Source organism: Euprymna scolopes, chromosome 21 (genome assembly GCF_053919585.1).
Source record: "Euprymna scolopes isolate OS-2025 chromosome 21, ASM5391958v1, whole genome shotgun sequence".
NCBI lineage: Eukaryota > Metazoa > Mollusca > Cephalopoda > Sepiida > Sepiolidae > Euprymna > Euprymna scolopes.
The window spans coordinates 28,264,854-28,281,375 of NC_136502.1; the positions used below are offsets into that span (position 1 = coordinate 28,264,854).

Consider the following 16,522-nt stretch of genomic DNA (forward strand, 5'->3'; position numbering starts at 1 on the left):
TGAAAGAGGAAGAAGTAGATAAAGAATCACTGGAAGATAAGCAGAAGTACAAGGAAAGAAGCGAAGCAGAAAAGTTGATTGAGTTGGTAAGAATGAAACTTCATGATGAGTTTGAGTGAGATACTAAGGCACTAAAATGTTAGGACACATGAAATTTTCTGTTTAAAGGAGACTTGTAAAGAGAGACAGAAAATCTTATATTTGCTCGTCAGGAACAGGCGCTAAATACTAATGCAGTCAGTAGAAACATCTTTGGAAAGGACTGTTATGATAAGTTGCCTGGGTTGACATGGGTACCCGGCGTTACCTGAGTTGACATGAAGTTCCGTTTGGAACACACCTGCTATACTAATCATTTTCATCATGGGCAACGTGGATACCCCCACAACAATTGCAAACATTTAAAGAACGGATAAAAACATGTATGTATACCTTCTCCACCAGGTATTTCGGCAGAAGGGATACAAAGAAAAGAAAATATTCTTCGGGTATTGAGCAATGAAACCCCCCCCCAAAAAAAATAATTAAAAATAAATCATTACAACTTTTGTTTCAATAAAAATATCAGCGAATGGCCGTGCGATCGCAAAATAAAAAAATTAGCCAAGTAGGCAGAACCCCTAAAAAAAATGAAAATCTACCAAAATTTAATTCCAAAAACAATTAAATGAAATTTTTCGTCATTGTAATGCCCCCCCAATGTAATTTGTCGGATTTGGGGGTTCGTATTGTTTATGAAATTGTTAGGTGAAAGTACAGAGAGGTAGGTCGCATAAAAATTAATTAAATTTGTGAATTTGTCATGTTTTGTCCCCACCCCTCGATCGCCAAACTTAAAAAAATGCTAGAGGTGATGTCTCGTTGAACGCTTGGTGGCCAAAAAAGTGGGTGCTCATTTTATGTTAAATTAATATGGAAAAGTGATCCCCCAATCTAAAATGTTAATTTTCTTTCTTTTCAAAATTTCTTTCATATTATTTATAAAGGCTATTTAAACGTATTACCCCCAAAAAGTAGATCTTTATTTTTTTTTAGTGGATCCCATCGTAAAAATTTACCGATTTCTGTACAGTTGTTTCAAGAATAATACAAAAAACAAATGAAATCTTTTCTTCAGTTTTTCATAAGTGTTTTTTTTTTGTTGAATATTTAAAAAAACAATAAAAGCCAAACATTTTTCTATCTACTCAGAATTATTTTTTCAAGCTAGAAATTTATTGAGATTACCAAATTATTTTATTTGGTGATAGTTTATTTTTATGTTCCAAAGGAGCAAATAACTCTATAAAAAAAAAGATTTTTTTAAAAATCGATGTTGGAATAATAATTCCAAATAAATTTAATTAAATATGTTATCAATATAATTTTGTTTCAAATTTATTAAATAACAATTTTAAATAGAACACTTATAACAATTATCTTGCTAAAAACATTAAGTAAGATACCGCTATTTAATAAAATCGATTTTTCTTAATATAATATACAAATGAGATGATCTCTTTATTGTATCGAGTTTGCAAGAATCATACTATATATAGAAATAAATGAGAGAGTAAAGTAAGGAACCTTTTGTATATATTAATCAAATTGCAAACAAACAAATAAACAAACAAACAGACAGGATTACGAATATATATATATAATGTGTGTGTGTGTGTGTGTGTGTATGTCAGCATTCATAAAGTTATTTAATAAAGAATAATGAAAACCTCATTTTTACCAATCCATATCATGGAATCAGCTAAACCAAATTCAGATCCAATCAATTATATTCACTAATACTGTAGAGAAAGGCATAAGCCTCTTAATTCTGTGCAAGTCTTTCTTTGAATTTTAGTAATTTTTGGTGCTCCTTCGTTATTAGAGCGAAATTTTAAAATTTAAAACATTGAATTTCAAGTAAAACCAATGCTATCTACCTGTCATGAACATATCCAAAAAATTCAAAAAACGACAAGGAAGAAAATTAATTATTAATGAACACAGTTTTCGAAGACAGCTGAGTTTTGCTAAATCGGCCTAAGATTTCAAAGTTTTCAAAAAAAAAATAAATATCCCCCCTCCCCATAACGAATTCGACTAGCAGAAAAATTCCACCCTTTCAATGTAGAGGTTACTAGATACTGGGAAATTTTCTACTTGTAGCTTCTTTCTTTTATACAAACGTGTTGCCAAAATTACTAGCCAGTCTTATTTCGCACGCAGCGCACACACAAACACAATGCACAACACTTTCAGCTTGAGATATATACGGTTATCGCCCCTTATTTCCAGCAGTTGCCTTTTTCATCCCATAGGTGGCGATATTGATTTCCTTCCCCCCCCTCTCTCTCTCTCTCTCTCTCTCTCTTGCACCCGAGACGCCATCCTGGACACACATTACTGTCTTATGCATGTCTTGTATGTCTTGCCCGTAATAAATTCATGTGGTTTGTAAGTTAATCAAGTTAGTTAGTGTTATTTATTTATTTATTTATTTATTGTTCATGTGTAAATGTTACTTTTCCACATGATAAACAACATTCAACAGCTCCAGCACACTTCGAGCCGCTTGTTTTTGGAATTCACACAATGCTCCCTGTTTTCCCTACTGTACCAACATGTAGTACATTAAATCTAATGTGAACAAACGTCTTGCTGAACAACTCCTCATTTAGGAAGCCCTCTATAAATCCGACCTATAATCACATTAGCACTTTACATTTCAGAGGTAGTATGATTTGCTTGGATAGGGTGAATATAAAAGCGATAATCCGTGCAGCAGCACAGACAGCCCATATACTAGGGCTGATCACTCATCGACATTCCTCAGTCGGGGCGTCTCAGGCAATTAGCAATAAAATAACCCCTTCTCAAAAGGAGAAAGTAAAGCCTGAGAGGATGGACCACCTAAAACTGCCCATGACCATCAACATACCGCAGTCAACAGGGGAGAAAAATGGCCTATACTCTGTTGACTTTGCTGCTGAGGTGAGCGGTGGAAATGCCAGTAAAAAAATAAAAAAAAGGCGAGGGTTTCGTGCGCGGAAAGGCAACACACAAGAGTAATGCTCTCAAGAAACGTGGATCGTTTGCGTGAGATGCTCTTCGTTATGAGTGCGTCTTCTGTCACAAGAAAAAGCGAAAGACAAAGAAACTAAGTAAATGTTGCCAAATGAGAGGTCAAAATGGTATAAGGGTCGGTTGAATAAAGGTCAGCTATGTTTTCGTTTCGCTTAGCCCTGAGCTGCTTGAACTTTACGCATGGGATTAGGCCGCTTCATACGTTCTCTCGCAAAATAAATCCAGGATAAGTTTGTCTACAAAAGAGACAACAACAAAAACAAAGCTAATAAGATGGCACATCTACAATGCCAGCCACTTACAGAGATTTCAGCTCATGCACTTGCAGATAATGCCAAGAATCGGGGGCTTAAAAAGTAAGACTTCACTAAACCGAGTTCAAACCCTGGTTGAACTTGTTAAAATAATACATCATCATCATCATACTACTACTACTACTACTACTACTAATAATAATAATAATAATAATAATAATAATAATAATAATAATAATACTCTGCTATCAGACCATGTATGGATTATTGTTGTCATATTTGACTTTGTGAGTCTGTCTTATTTGACAGTTTTTGTTAAGGTGCAGAAATGTATCTGAAGTTTAATTTAACTCCCACTCTATCGTCTCCTCTGCAGCCTCTCTCTCACAGACGCGATGTTGCTAGTCTCAGTCTTTTCTATAAATACAATTATGACATGTGTTCTTCAGAATTGTCTGATCTATTCCTTGTTTTTTTTTTTTTTTTTTTTATTTGCTCCGCCTTGTTTGACTCGTTGGTTTAATGGTCCCCATGTTTGATACTTCATTGTGATACAGCTTTTTATTCCAGTAGCTTCTTTTAAAAAACCGCAGACTTGTGAAACTCTCTTCCTTCTGGCTGTTTTCTCCTTACTTCTAATCTTGTCGTTGCGATAATCATATTTCGTTTCTGTTAGCCCTTCACATTAAGTGGCTTCGCGCTTTGTCTGGAACGATTTCTATTAACAATGCACGTTGTGTATATAGTTATGTATTTATATTTTGTCTATGACATCTAAATAATTTTTATTTAAGCAGAATATGTGATTACCTCCTTCTCTATCGCGCGCGAATTTTTTTTTCTCTCTCGTACTTCCCTCTTTTCTCTCTCCCTCCCTCTTACTCGCATTTTCGCACTTCTTACACGTTCTTTGTCTCTCCTCCCTCGTTTTCCCACTACGTGTACTCTCTCTCTCTCTCTCTCGTTTTACCATTACGTGTACTCTCTCTCTCTCTCTCTCTCTCTCTCTCTCTCTCTTTCTCTCTGTGCTTTCTTTTTGTTTTCTTTCTCTCTCGGGCTCTCTCTCTTTCTCTTTCTCGGGCTTCCCCTACTCCCTCTGGTGCTTTCTACACTACCACATTCATTCTAGAAAGTTGGTATAAAGCACTCATTCTAAGTCAATGCCCTATAACTTTTGCCTCTTTTTAATGGGCTAAATCTCTAAGATATATATATATATATATATATATATATATATATATATATATATATATATATATATATATATATATATATATATACACTAGCATTTCAGCCTGCCATTTCCCGGGCGTTTGGAGGTGTATGTTGAGCAAAAAAAAAAAAGGTCAATTTTTTTAACTTTGACTCCTATTATGTCCTCTTAACATTTATTGTTTTGGGCTCAAATCAAACTATTAAGTTAGATCCATGTCCAAGACACCTATATCTAAAATTTCAAGTGTTTAGACCCAAAATTGGCGGAGGATTTTGGTAGAGTTCTCAAAGGTCAATCGTTGAACTTTGACCCCTTAACAGTCAAATTTCTGGTCGAAAACCGATTACACAGAGTTTCCAAAATCTCAGTACCCTGTATATCAAATTTTGAGTGTGTAGACTTAAAATTGAGAGAGTTATTGCGTAGGGAAATGTACACACACACAGACACACACACACACACACACACACACACACACACACACATATATATATACTAGCATTTCAGCCCGGCGTTGCCCGCGTGTTTGGGTGTGTATGTTGAGCAAAAAAAAAAAAAAAGTGGTGGTAGGAAGACAGGCTCAAACCAGTACAAAGGAGGAAAAGAACGGAGAAAAAACTGACGTCTTTGCTGTTACGACCACCGCCAAATCGGAAGTGACGTAGGTTTAAATCAAGGCTAGACAAGCGAAAGGAGATGATGACTTTCAAAATTACCAACGAAAAAAAGCGACCCCTCCCCTGTTGAAAAGTACCTAGTTGACGGTGAAGATATCAATCGCCAAATCAAATCTCTATATGCGATTTTAATAAAATTTCAACCATAAATATAAAACTCTCATTTAGAGAGTTTTTCATTTTAGAATATTTCGACTAGGGAGGAGAAGGAGAGGAAAAATAAAGAAAGCAATATGGTGTTATGAGCGGAAAAGGTACGAAGCAGTGATCCTCATTCAATCCCGAACAACATCGAGTCTTCTTACCAGTAATAGATAAAGCGCCCCCTCCTAAAAAAAAAACAAAAAAAACAAAAAAAAAACAAAGAAAAAGTAATGTCATAAAACTAGACAGGTACACCCAACTAAACTGGAAACCGCTTGATATCGTTAAGCAACCTAACAAACAAGAGTTGATGTAGCATAACCGAGACCAATCAAACTAAACAATTATTATTTCGTTTTCCATGTATTTTTTAAAATTAAACATGTTATAGCAATTTGACGTCTGTACATCTTGTATTCATATGAACCGGAAAAGAGTAAAATAAATAAATAAATAAATGACGCCCTCAACAACAATATCGCAACAGCTACAATGACCCCGTATTTTTTAATGATATTTTTGCACAAATAATATCAAATTTCTACAGAATCTATTCCCCAAACCAGACATTGTGCGTGTCAATGATTAATTAATTAATCCTACTTGTGGCTCATGTTACTTATTTAATTAATCCATGAATTGGTATTACGTACGTAAATGTCGTGAAGTAAAACTACAAACAAAAATAATAATAATAATGGAATCCTTTTATTCATAATTAATCCATTAATGGAAGGGTTATTAAATCACGTTTGGCGGGAAAACCTAAACGCTTGGATAATTGTTTGTTTGTTCTTTTGTTAAATACCGCCAGAAAAATTTTTTGTTTGTTTGCTTGTTTGTTGCTTGTTTCTTTTTTTTTGTTTTTTTGTGTTTTTGTTTTTTGTTTTTTTTTGTAGTAATTTTCTTTTGCTTCAGTTTCAAATGCGATCAAAATTTGAATTAAAACATAAAAACTGGAAATTAATATACATTCGTTGAAAAATGCTTCAATCAATAAAAATGAAATACGTATATGTATATGTTTGGTCATAAGTCTTGTAGAATACAGAATCCCAAAAATGTCTAAGCAAACTTTTATTAATTCTATAGCATAAAATAATAGGAGGTTTAATTTAAAATTACAGCAAATGTTTGAGAAAGTTCACACATCTTCATCTAAAATCAATTCACTTTGTTAAATTCCGAACAGACGTGGCTAATTTATCTGTTGTAAGGAGATTCTGTACTGAGTTCAGTTTCATTTGCATTGATTGTGTCAGAAATTGTTTGCAATAGCTGTTGTTTCAGTATTTAAAAAGAACAACTGAAACGGGTTGGTGTACTGCAATTCAAATGTATTTTATTATTATAATCAATAATAAGAGTTCGATGGATGAGCAATAATCTTCGGTGATACTTAAGCTTGCTGTATATATATATATATATATATATATATATATATATATATATATATATATATATATATATATATATATTAAAAGCTCAACGGTAGAAACATGATGTAAATACACTAAGACTAACTTCGCCCGATAATAATTTGATGATTAGATTGAAAATATTCGCTCAAAAAATAGAACAATAAACACACGGAGCTGATGTACACCAATTTGATACCAAATATTAAATGAACTATTCGGAAAAGAAACAAACAAAAAAAAGTTTCATAAAAAAAATGTTCTGTGTTATTTAATAACAGTTGCCTACACACACCGCTTAATGTGTGATTTTTAAAAGATGTTACCGAATTGGAAAAATGTGACTAAATTTTATTTTATCTTAATCTTTATTTTTTTTTTTTATATTTATATATATATATATATATTTATCATTTCAGATGCAATGATTATTTCGGAACCGTTGGCTGAAGTCAGAAAAAAAGAAAGAAATCACTCAAACCAAACAACTCCGACCATCTTTAATAATAAGAGAAAAAATGTTAACATCATCCACGTGTTCCATAACAATAATAATAATAATAATAGTAATCATATCAGTTACATTTCCCGTTGCTTTATGCGTGGAATTCACCTACTACGTAGAAGAAGGGAAAAACCCTGGAACTTTGGTCGGGGACATCGCCACGGATACAAACATGCTGAACAACGTGAAGATGCAAGAACAGAATGAAATAGTCTTCACAATATTGCAGCAGCAGAACGTCACCAGAAATTCTGCACTCTTCCACGTGTCCAAAACTGGACAACTATACACTTCACAGATGTTGGATGCCGAATATCTGTGCAGGCGAAAAGTAGAATGCTACAAGATGGTAGACATTGGCGTGCGAGGTACAGAGACATTTGTTTCCATACACGAGATCAAAGTAGTCATTGAAGACGTCAACGACCACCAGCCTGAGTTCCCCGTCGAACGTGTTGACATAGAGTTCTCTGAAAATGATGCCATAGGGACAAAGCTTGCCATTCCAAATGCGGTTGACAGGGACGTTGGGGCCCTCAACTCAAAGATAACATACTTGTTAAAAACCAACGATGACGAACCATTCACGTTATTCGTCTCAAAAAGCGTTGTGGGGACGTCTCAGCTAGCAATTAACCTGGATGAAAGACTCGATCGTGAAGTACAAGACGTCTATATGGTTCAAGTGATAGCCAGAGACGGAGGTTCGCCTTCCCGACAGAGCGTTCTGGATGTTCGTATATCTGTCTCAGATGTCAACGACAAGGCTCCCGTCTTCTCGCAAAACATCTATAACGTCTCGGTCGAGAACAACCATGATAGGGCCATAGCGGTCGCTATTGTGTTTGCTACGGACATGGACTCTGGACAAAATGGTGGGGTCACTTACCACTTCAGCTCTGAGACATCCGAACTCGCAAAAATGCTCTTTAAGCTGAACGAGCAGACAGGCGAAATATTTCTTCAGAAAGCATTTGATCTGGGCCGGGAACTGACTTACAAGCTGTACATAAAGGCCGTAGATGGGGGCACTCCACCACTTAGCTCCCTCGCGATGGTCCAGATCAACGTCATCAATCAGCAGAACAACGCCCCGACCATCGATGTCAACTTCGTGACAGCACCAAGGGGAAACAAGGCTACCATTTCTGAAGACATTAAGGTAGGAAGCTTTATCGCTTATGTGAAGGTCACTGATCACGATACGGGTCAGAACGGTGAAATCAATTGTATCCTTCACCACAATAAATTTCAGTTGCAGAATTTCGGTAACAAAAAGTACAAGGTCACTGTGAAGAACCCAGTAGACAGGGAGACAGAAGACCAATATGAAATCACCATTAGCTGCCAAGACAAAGGAACGCCACCCTTGTATTGCGAAAGTAAATTCTCCATCTTAGTATTGGATGTTAATGACGAGAAGCCACAAATTGCCAAAGAAACCTTCAAATTCTCGATCTTCGAGAACCAAAATTCAAAGGTTGCAGTCGGTGTAATAAACGCTACTGATCCGGATCAAGGTCCAGGTGGAAAGTTTACATATTCGCTGATGACTAATAGCAAGCGGTTCCTACCGTTCCAAATCAACGATGTTGGGCTGATCTCAACCATCATGTCTTTAGATCATGAGTTCCAGGATACTTACCAATTCCAGGTGATCGTCAAAGACAATGGCATACCGTCACTGAACAGCACGGTGAACGTGATAGTCGAAGTGAAGGACGAGAATGACAACTCCCCTCATTTTACCTTTCCAAGCATAAACCCATTCACGTTGGATATCCTTTATTACTCTGTCCATACTAAGAACATAACGGTTCTGAAGGCGTCGGACAGCGACAGTCGTGAGAACGCATTTCTAAAATATGAGATAACTTCTGGCAACGACAAGCAGTTGTTCACTATCAACCATTACACGGGTCTATTGTCATTTACGCATGTCGTCACCCCACAAGATGCCGGTTCTTACGAATTGGTGTTTACCGTCAAAGATAGTGGTAACCCAGTACGCTCTGCCACAACGACCATATTTGTGGCGCTCACCGTAAGCAACAAGACGTCAGACCCGCTGAACACTGTCCATGTACAGACGGAGGACACGATCGATCTGAACCTGGCGATCGTTATTGTCCTGGTGGCTGTGACACTGTCTGTGATCATTACAGCCGCCCTATCGATATGTATACTTCGATGCAATAATCACAGAAACGTTCCATCGTGTGGAGACGGTACAAACACGTCGCAGAGGTGCGTCAGTGAGCAGAGGCACCTCATGTGTCCCTCCTACCAGGGCACTTACTGGTCTGATGCGTCCGTTGCCATGCCGGCAGACTCGTTCAAAACCAGTAACACCCAAGCGAGCAAAGGGACGAGAAAGGAGTCTCACCCCAGCTGTGACTTGAGTAACAAACTTAAAGATTCACCACCTGCCCTCAAGCCACGATCTTCTGCAGAGAGCAACCGTCAGGTAAGTGAAGGTAGATATTGATTTTTTTTCATCTTTTTTTAATTCTTATATTGCCGTTGTCTTGTTTACTAGTAAACATATACGTCTTCCAAAGCATTTCATCGAACGTATAACGTTACTAATGGTGTTCCTAAATTCTAAGGTTATGTAACGTTGTTATTTTTAAAATGGACCAAACGTTGCATTTAGAAACTTGCAAAGAAACCAAAACTTTGATAATGTAAAGATTTTTGCGTATTTTAATTATTTTTAAATAAGTGTAATTCTAAATATGCACCGAATTTCATGTTGAGACTTGAACGTATAAACATTCGAATTTTCTTCAGATGTTTTTTTTAAACAGCCTTCATTAAAAAAAAAAACTTTTATTTTTTTATAATTTGACTTTGATTGTTTTATTAAAGTAAAAAGGAAAGATTGAAAAAGCATTTTTCAACCCACTAATGAGCTTTAGAAGATTGTTCCTATTTATAATGCCTTCCCACGGGACAGAGTTAGACACCAGGGTCGTTTTTTAACGTAGAGAAAAGGAACAAAAATAAAAATTGTCTCAGTCGTGAAGGATCTCTCCTCCACTGACAGAGAACAAGAAATTGTTGGTGAAAAAAAATACAATCATTAAAAGATAAGCGTTTTATTATTTCTACTTGCTACTTAAAGAAAAAAAAATCACTCGCAAATGCGACTGCTTCACTCGCAACGTAAAGCCCTGTTCAACATGAGAACACTAATTTGAATAATGAAAATTTCTGAAGCATCTTTCACAAACTGTGTATCCGAATATGAACTAATTCTACGTTATTCCTTTAAAGAATGTTACTCGTTGGGAGTTAATTTACTAAAATAATCCGATTTCCTTGAATTACTAGTTTTACCTACCCTGTGTTACTCGGGATTTATTGGTTGCATATTTTTAAAGTTATAAAGGAAAAAAAATCAAATCAAATTTCCTATTGCTTTGGATTCTTCGAACTACTGTTCTCACCTTCAGTGGTATTTTACAGCGTTTCGGTCGATGTAACCTCCAATTTTCTTCATGTGTAACTTGTTGAACTCAAAAATGTTTCTATCGAACTTTGGAATCTGCACGCCATTTCAAACTGAATCCTTTACTTAATCCACGATGGTATTATGCTCTCGTTCCATCAGCCAGGACTCGGTAGACGCCATGAGTAATTTGCAATTGTATTTTGATTGTCGTCTGCACTGAACTTAGGATTGAATCTTCAACCTGCAAAGGAGTGTAACGGTATATGAGTATTCATTATTACATATTATGTATGTAAATAAAACGATGACAGAAGTATATTTGTTTTTTAACAAAAACAAGTATACTTCTGTCTTCAGATGAGAACAGTAGTCTGAAGAATCCAAATAATACGAATAATCACTCCTCATCTAAAAAAATTCAGAAACTCTAATCAAATTTATTTGGTAAAAAAAAAAAATAGCAAAGTGCAACGAACCACGCAAAGAAAGTGCTAAAAGATATTTGCATCTACATAAAGTTTGAATGTTCGTCCAAGACCACTTTAACACTAAATATTGTAGTTATTGTCACAACATTATCTAACAGACTGCAAAAGAAATACGAATCGAGAATTCCACCTTTCTTTCTTTTTCTACTGAGGCGAAAGCAATGACGGTACATCTTTTTGTAGTGCCTGCATAGACTGTGGCTAGTCGCCGGGATGAAAAATTCTTCAAAAGATAGATTTAAATTTTTTTTTTTTTTACATGGGGGTCACCACTTATCAAGGCCCAAAGGCCACTCAGGGATAAAGGTTATTGCGCGTACAGTAATCAATGAGATAGTATTGTAGTAATCATTAGTATTGGAGATTTGGTAGTGTCTTACTTAAGGGGGCGGTTTGTCAGGAATTTGTTTATGTTGGGTTTGAAGACATCCAAGTTGTAGTCAGGTGGGAAACAGGGGAACGGAAGAGAGTTCCACAATCGTGCATTTCTGAGAAAGAAGCTCTGCTCATGGAATCTACGTTTGAATTTAGGCACAGATAAAGAGTGGGGAAATTTATTGACAGTAGTTTCAGCCAGACGGGTGTTTCTCGTGAAAGATTGGCGAGGGGGGGGACGAGAGATTCGAGCTCAGACGAGCACTTGCTATGGAAATAACGATAAAACAAAGACAGGCTCGCAACGTCTCTTCTGTGGAAGAGAAGCTGCAGGGAAGAGAAAAGGGCATCCCCCACTAAGCCACGAAGTCTATTTTGAACTCTTTTCAAGGCAGGATAGGATGTTTTTAGCAGCTCCTGCTCAGATGTGGTAGCAGTACTCCATTCTTGGACGTACTTGGCTTTTATACAGATAGAGAATTGCATCAGTAGTGAGATATCTTCTGGAGCAGTAGAAGGATCCCACCATTTTCCCAGCCCACTGGCAACAGATTTGATGTACGTGTTCCATTTCAGATCAGGAGTAAAGGTCAAACCCAGAAGCTTGTCAAAACATGAAGCCTCCCCAAGACGAGAGCCATCCATTTCAATTGATGCCAGATGGGGATCAGAGCGTTGATGATGTAAAGATAGAAGCTTGGTTTTAGATGCATTAAAAGTGACCAACCACCTCTTCCCCCATTGAACCACGAGCTCAAGATCAGAGGAGAGAGAATTAGAGAGAACTTTGTCATTTACGGCCTTTGATGTGTTGCCATAGATGGTTGTGTCATCAGCATAGATGTCAACGAATGACTTAAGTATGTGCTTTGGGAGATCATTGATGTAGATCAGGAAGAGAGTTGGACCCAGTATGGACCCCTGGGGAACTCCAACATTAATACCGTGGGCCTCTGATTTCTGCCCATCAACCACTACTCTTATGAACCTATCAGAGAGAAATGATTTAATGATTGAGAAAATATTTCCAGTAATACCGTAGCTGCAAATCTTGTGAAGTAGGCCCTTATGTCATACCTTATCGAAGGCCTTGTATATGCCAAGAGCAATTGCCCTGGAAAGGAAACCTTTGTCAAGAGATTCACTAATTCTATGTGATATAACCGTTAGCACATCTGCTGTAGATCTTGCAGAGTGGAAACCATATTGCATGTCACTAAGAAGGTTGTTTCTGTTGAGGTGGTTGACTACTTCTTTATTTCCCATCAGAATCAACTCTCCTCGCGTCTCTGATTTAAGAACAGATTTAGTGTTTGGAGCCACTCTTTGTCAATAAGTGTGGAGAGCCCCATCACGATTTCAGTTTTCAACCGTTGCATACGCTTATCTTTGAAGATAAGTATTTGTTGCTTGCATGCTATACACAAGTTTTCATTGTTTTATTATTTCAATAGTTATCTCAAGAAAATGTAGATTAAAAGCAACATGAAATATAAGCGATAAACAAAGTAAAAATAATAAGTAAGTCACGTATAAGCGAGAAGCACACACCTACGTTTAAGCAACGTTGAACCGGGTCAGTACTAAATGGGTGACTATTTAGGACTTTCAGTTGTCTGTGCTCTCCACTTATCTCGGCATAAATTTCCAGTCGTCCTGGACTTCTCCTTGCCTCTGAACTCAAGCAGTGTCGATTCAGGAGAGTCATATTTTAAACTGAAAAGATTTATCTCCCTTACATTATTTAATTTATTATTTAAAATTGTCGTCATCGTGACAATATTCCTAATTGGAATTCTTTTTTTTTTTTAAGAAACTGAATTCAAGGAAATTTTGGTTTTGAACAAAAACAAATATGCTGAATAAAAAGAGACAAAATTATTAGGCATAACAAAGTATTGGTGTGTTTAATGCGATGCTATTTAAATTAAAATTCCGACAAGATTACTTTATATAGTAGATTTTAAAAGTTTTTTATTTTCTAATAAATGTTAATGAGTACAAAATTTTTAAATGGCTTGTAAATTTTAAAATGACTTTTAAAAAGTTTAAGAAGCAACGTACAATTCTGGTCAAAGACTTTTGTTATTTAGAGACAACTAATTTGTTTATATCCTAAATATTTTGCAGGCAATATAACAATTTAATTGGATGTATCATTTTACTGAAGCGTTTCAATTGTTCTTGCCACTGTATAGAATTGCCTGTTCATTTAATCTAGAAGTTCCCACTCCAACATATTTCAAAGAAAGTACAAAGCGCATGCGTAGAGTTGAACGCCTACACACAATTCGACCAACCGCACAAAGTGAAGCTGACAATAATAGTAAAATAATGCGTTATTTTTTAAACTTGTAATTATAATGAAAATTAAAGTAAAGAAAATGCAGAAAGGTCTTTATAATGCACGTACCCGTCATGGGATGAAGATGGCATATTCCAAAAATCACGTCATTTGATCAAGTATTTTTTATTTAAGAAAATCAAACTTTATGACTTGCTCAATACGAGAGAAACCAGTCGCCGTATTTGATTAAATTCGAAATTTATCCTCTTTAGCAAGCTTTCCAGAATCAAGAGATCATCAGTGCCTGCTAAAAATACTTGATCGCTAAAAATCGTAAAATTTGATTTCCTTAAATAAAAAAATAATACTTGATCAATTTTTGTGATTCGTGAAACATAACATCTTCATGCTATAAGCAGATACACCGTAAAAGTCTTCCTTTATTTATTTATTTTTTTCTAAATAAGTACAAAGCTAAATAAGCCACAAAATAATGTTCCATGAAAATAGTTATAAAAGCGAGAATAGAAGCATTGAAGACAGATTGACAAAAAAGACGAATTCACATTGCATGATGAATGATTTTTCTGCACACCCAACTCGTAGGGAGTCATAATCTTCACATCAAAGCAAAAAAAAATAAATAAATAAAAAAGCCAATAACTGATAAAATTCAACAATGTCTACACGTATACAGAAACAACAACAAAACAACAATTTTTTGTTTAAAGTGAATATTGCCAGCACTCAGATCTAAACTATGTCTCATTTGATAAATTCATATGAGTGACTAAAAAACAGCCTTTCTTACAAAACAATTAATGGCGGAATCCTTGAACGCTTTTTACTGATTTATTTTCACTCTGTTGTTTCATATCAAATTCTTACCAAAACTATAATCCTAAATAAATACATAAAATCAATCGCGTTGCATGGCTTCTAAGGGATTATTATTTTTAGTAATTCAAATCACCATAAACAAGAACACTATTTTTAATTTAATCAGAACAGCTACGTACAATTCTTGACTAAGAGAGAACTTGAATACCTACTAGATAATATTCTCGAATGTCTAAGGACTTTCTGTATAGTAGTTTGTCAGAACAACCTGGAATGAAGATATTTTTTCTTAGCAGTAAACCCTGACCAAATATTCAAAATTACATTCCATAGTCGCGGCCCAAATAAGATCTCCTTAATATGGTTAACCAACACAGGTTTTTACAAGGAATGGTGCAATTTCTCCAAGACATACTACATTGTAATAACACGAAGCTGAATTGTCCACCAGATAAGATGAATTCTCGTTCTGAAATACAGTAAGACCAAAAGACCACAAGAAAAGTATACTTATAACATAGTCAAAGGTCAATTGGGGAGAGAAAAATTGGATTATGTTATCAACTTCTTTACTAATTCAGTGTTTGAGAGATAAAGGAAGAACATTAATGGAACATTCGAATATTTATGTATCTCATATAAAGATCAAGTGTTAGTCCCCAAATCGGGGCCCCCCTTTATTAGTGAGAACTTCGACTGAAGTAAAATGAAACCAGAGAGAAAAATCTCATCGTGATTTTGTTTCAACACATCATTAATTCAATACACAAGTGATGATGAAAAAGAAATGATACAATATCTTTTGAATTTTAATTCTGAGGAGGACGTATATGGTCGAAAATTAAATTTGAAAAATGTATTGTCTGGCTTTCCTAATGTCTTATGTTTTTAATAATTCAAATTTCTTATACAGGTTGCTCCAAAAGTCTCAAGCACATTTTGACATTGAATCGGGAAATATTAAGGATATAAAAACGCATCTGGTATATTCAGAAAGCTTGTAATCTCAAGTTTTTTATGGGATGTTCATAGATGTTCAATGTGAACACCATTGGTCACACGACACACATGAAGCTGATAGTCCAATTCTTGTCAAGCGCGTCCCAGCATTGCGTTGTCAATGGTTGCAGCAGCTTCTGTTATTCGGGTCTTCAGCTCATCCTTGTCTTTTGAAATGTGAGACATATTGACCAGTCATTTCACAAATCCTCATTAAAAAATCACTGGCTATTTTCAGAATATTTTTGCGAAATGTACGTTGAACAAGTGTCCATGATTCAGTTTTTGCAAATTCAAGCGCACAAAACGCCTTTTCTGGTCGGGTGAACGCCATTATTAAATCTAAAAAGAAATGGAAAAATCATTAGTTTACAAAAAACTTAATGCATTTAGCTTTAAAATGGCACCCACTTCATCTTACTACCATTCATAGGTAAGCAGATATGAGGACTTTTAAAACACCTTTTATGAAGAATGTATTTAAAACAAGATCATTGTTTCTAAATGATCCGTTTTAAAAACAAGTAAAATATATTTAAAACAAGAACATTGTTTCTAAATGATCCGTTTTAAAAACAAGTAAAATGTATTTAAGACAAGAACATTGTTTCTACATGATCCGTTTTGTTTCAATGATGTATTATTCTTTGATTTTTCACTTTTGAACCAATAAATTTTTTTAAAATAAATCACTCTTAAATATAAATGACTAAAAGTTTATAGATATGCAATTTAAAAATTTAACATATAAAGTTATCTTGGCGAACTTTCAAAGTTAAAATCAAATAGCAATTCGTTG

The 16,522-nt window shown here is 35.3% G+C and overlaps 1 protein-coding gene across 4 annotated transcripts in view; it reads left to right on the forward strand.

The window, feature by feature from the left end:
* The window catches only part of LOC145242063 (protocadherin alpha-6-like), a 133,695-nt gene that overhangs the window by 97,980 nt on the left and 19,193 nt on the right, over positions 1 to 16,522 (forward strand). For 2 of the 4 annotated variants that reach the window (XM_080104960.1, XM_080104962.1), the window contains one exon: positions 7,192 to 9,754. In XM_080104960.1, the coding sequence (XP_079961086.1) occupies positions 7,291 to 9,754 (2,464 nt within the window). In that variant the 5' untranslated portion in view covers positions 7,192 to 7,290. The remainder of the gene's footprint in view (positions 1 to 7,191; positions 9,755 to 16,522) is intronic. The other 2 variants (XM_080104959.1, XM_080104961.1) reach the window with 1 other exon arrangement.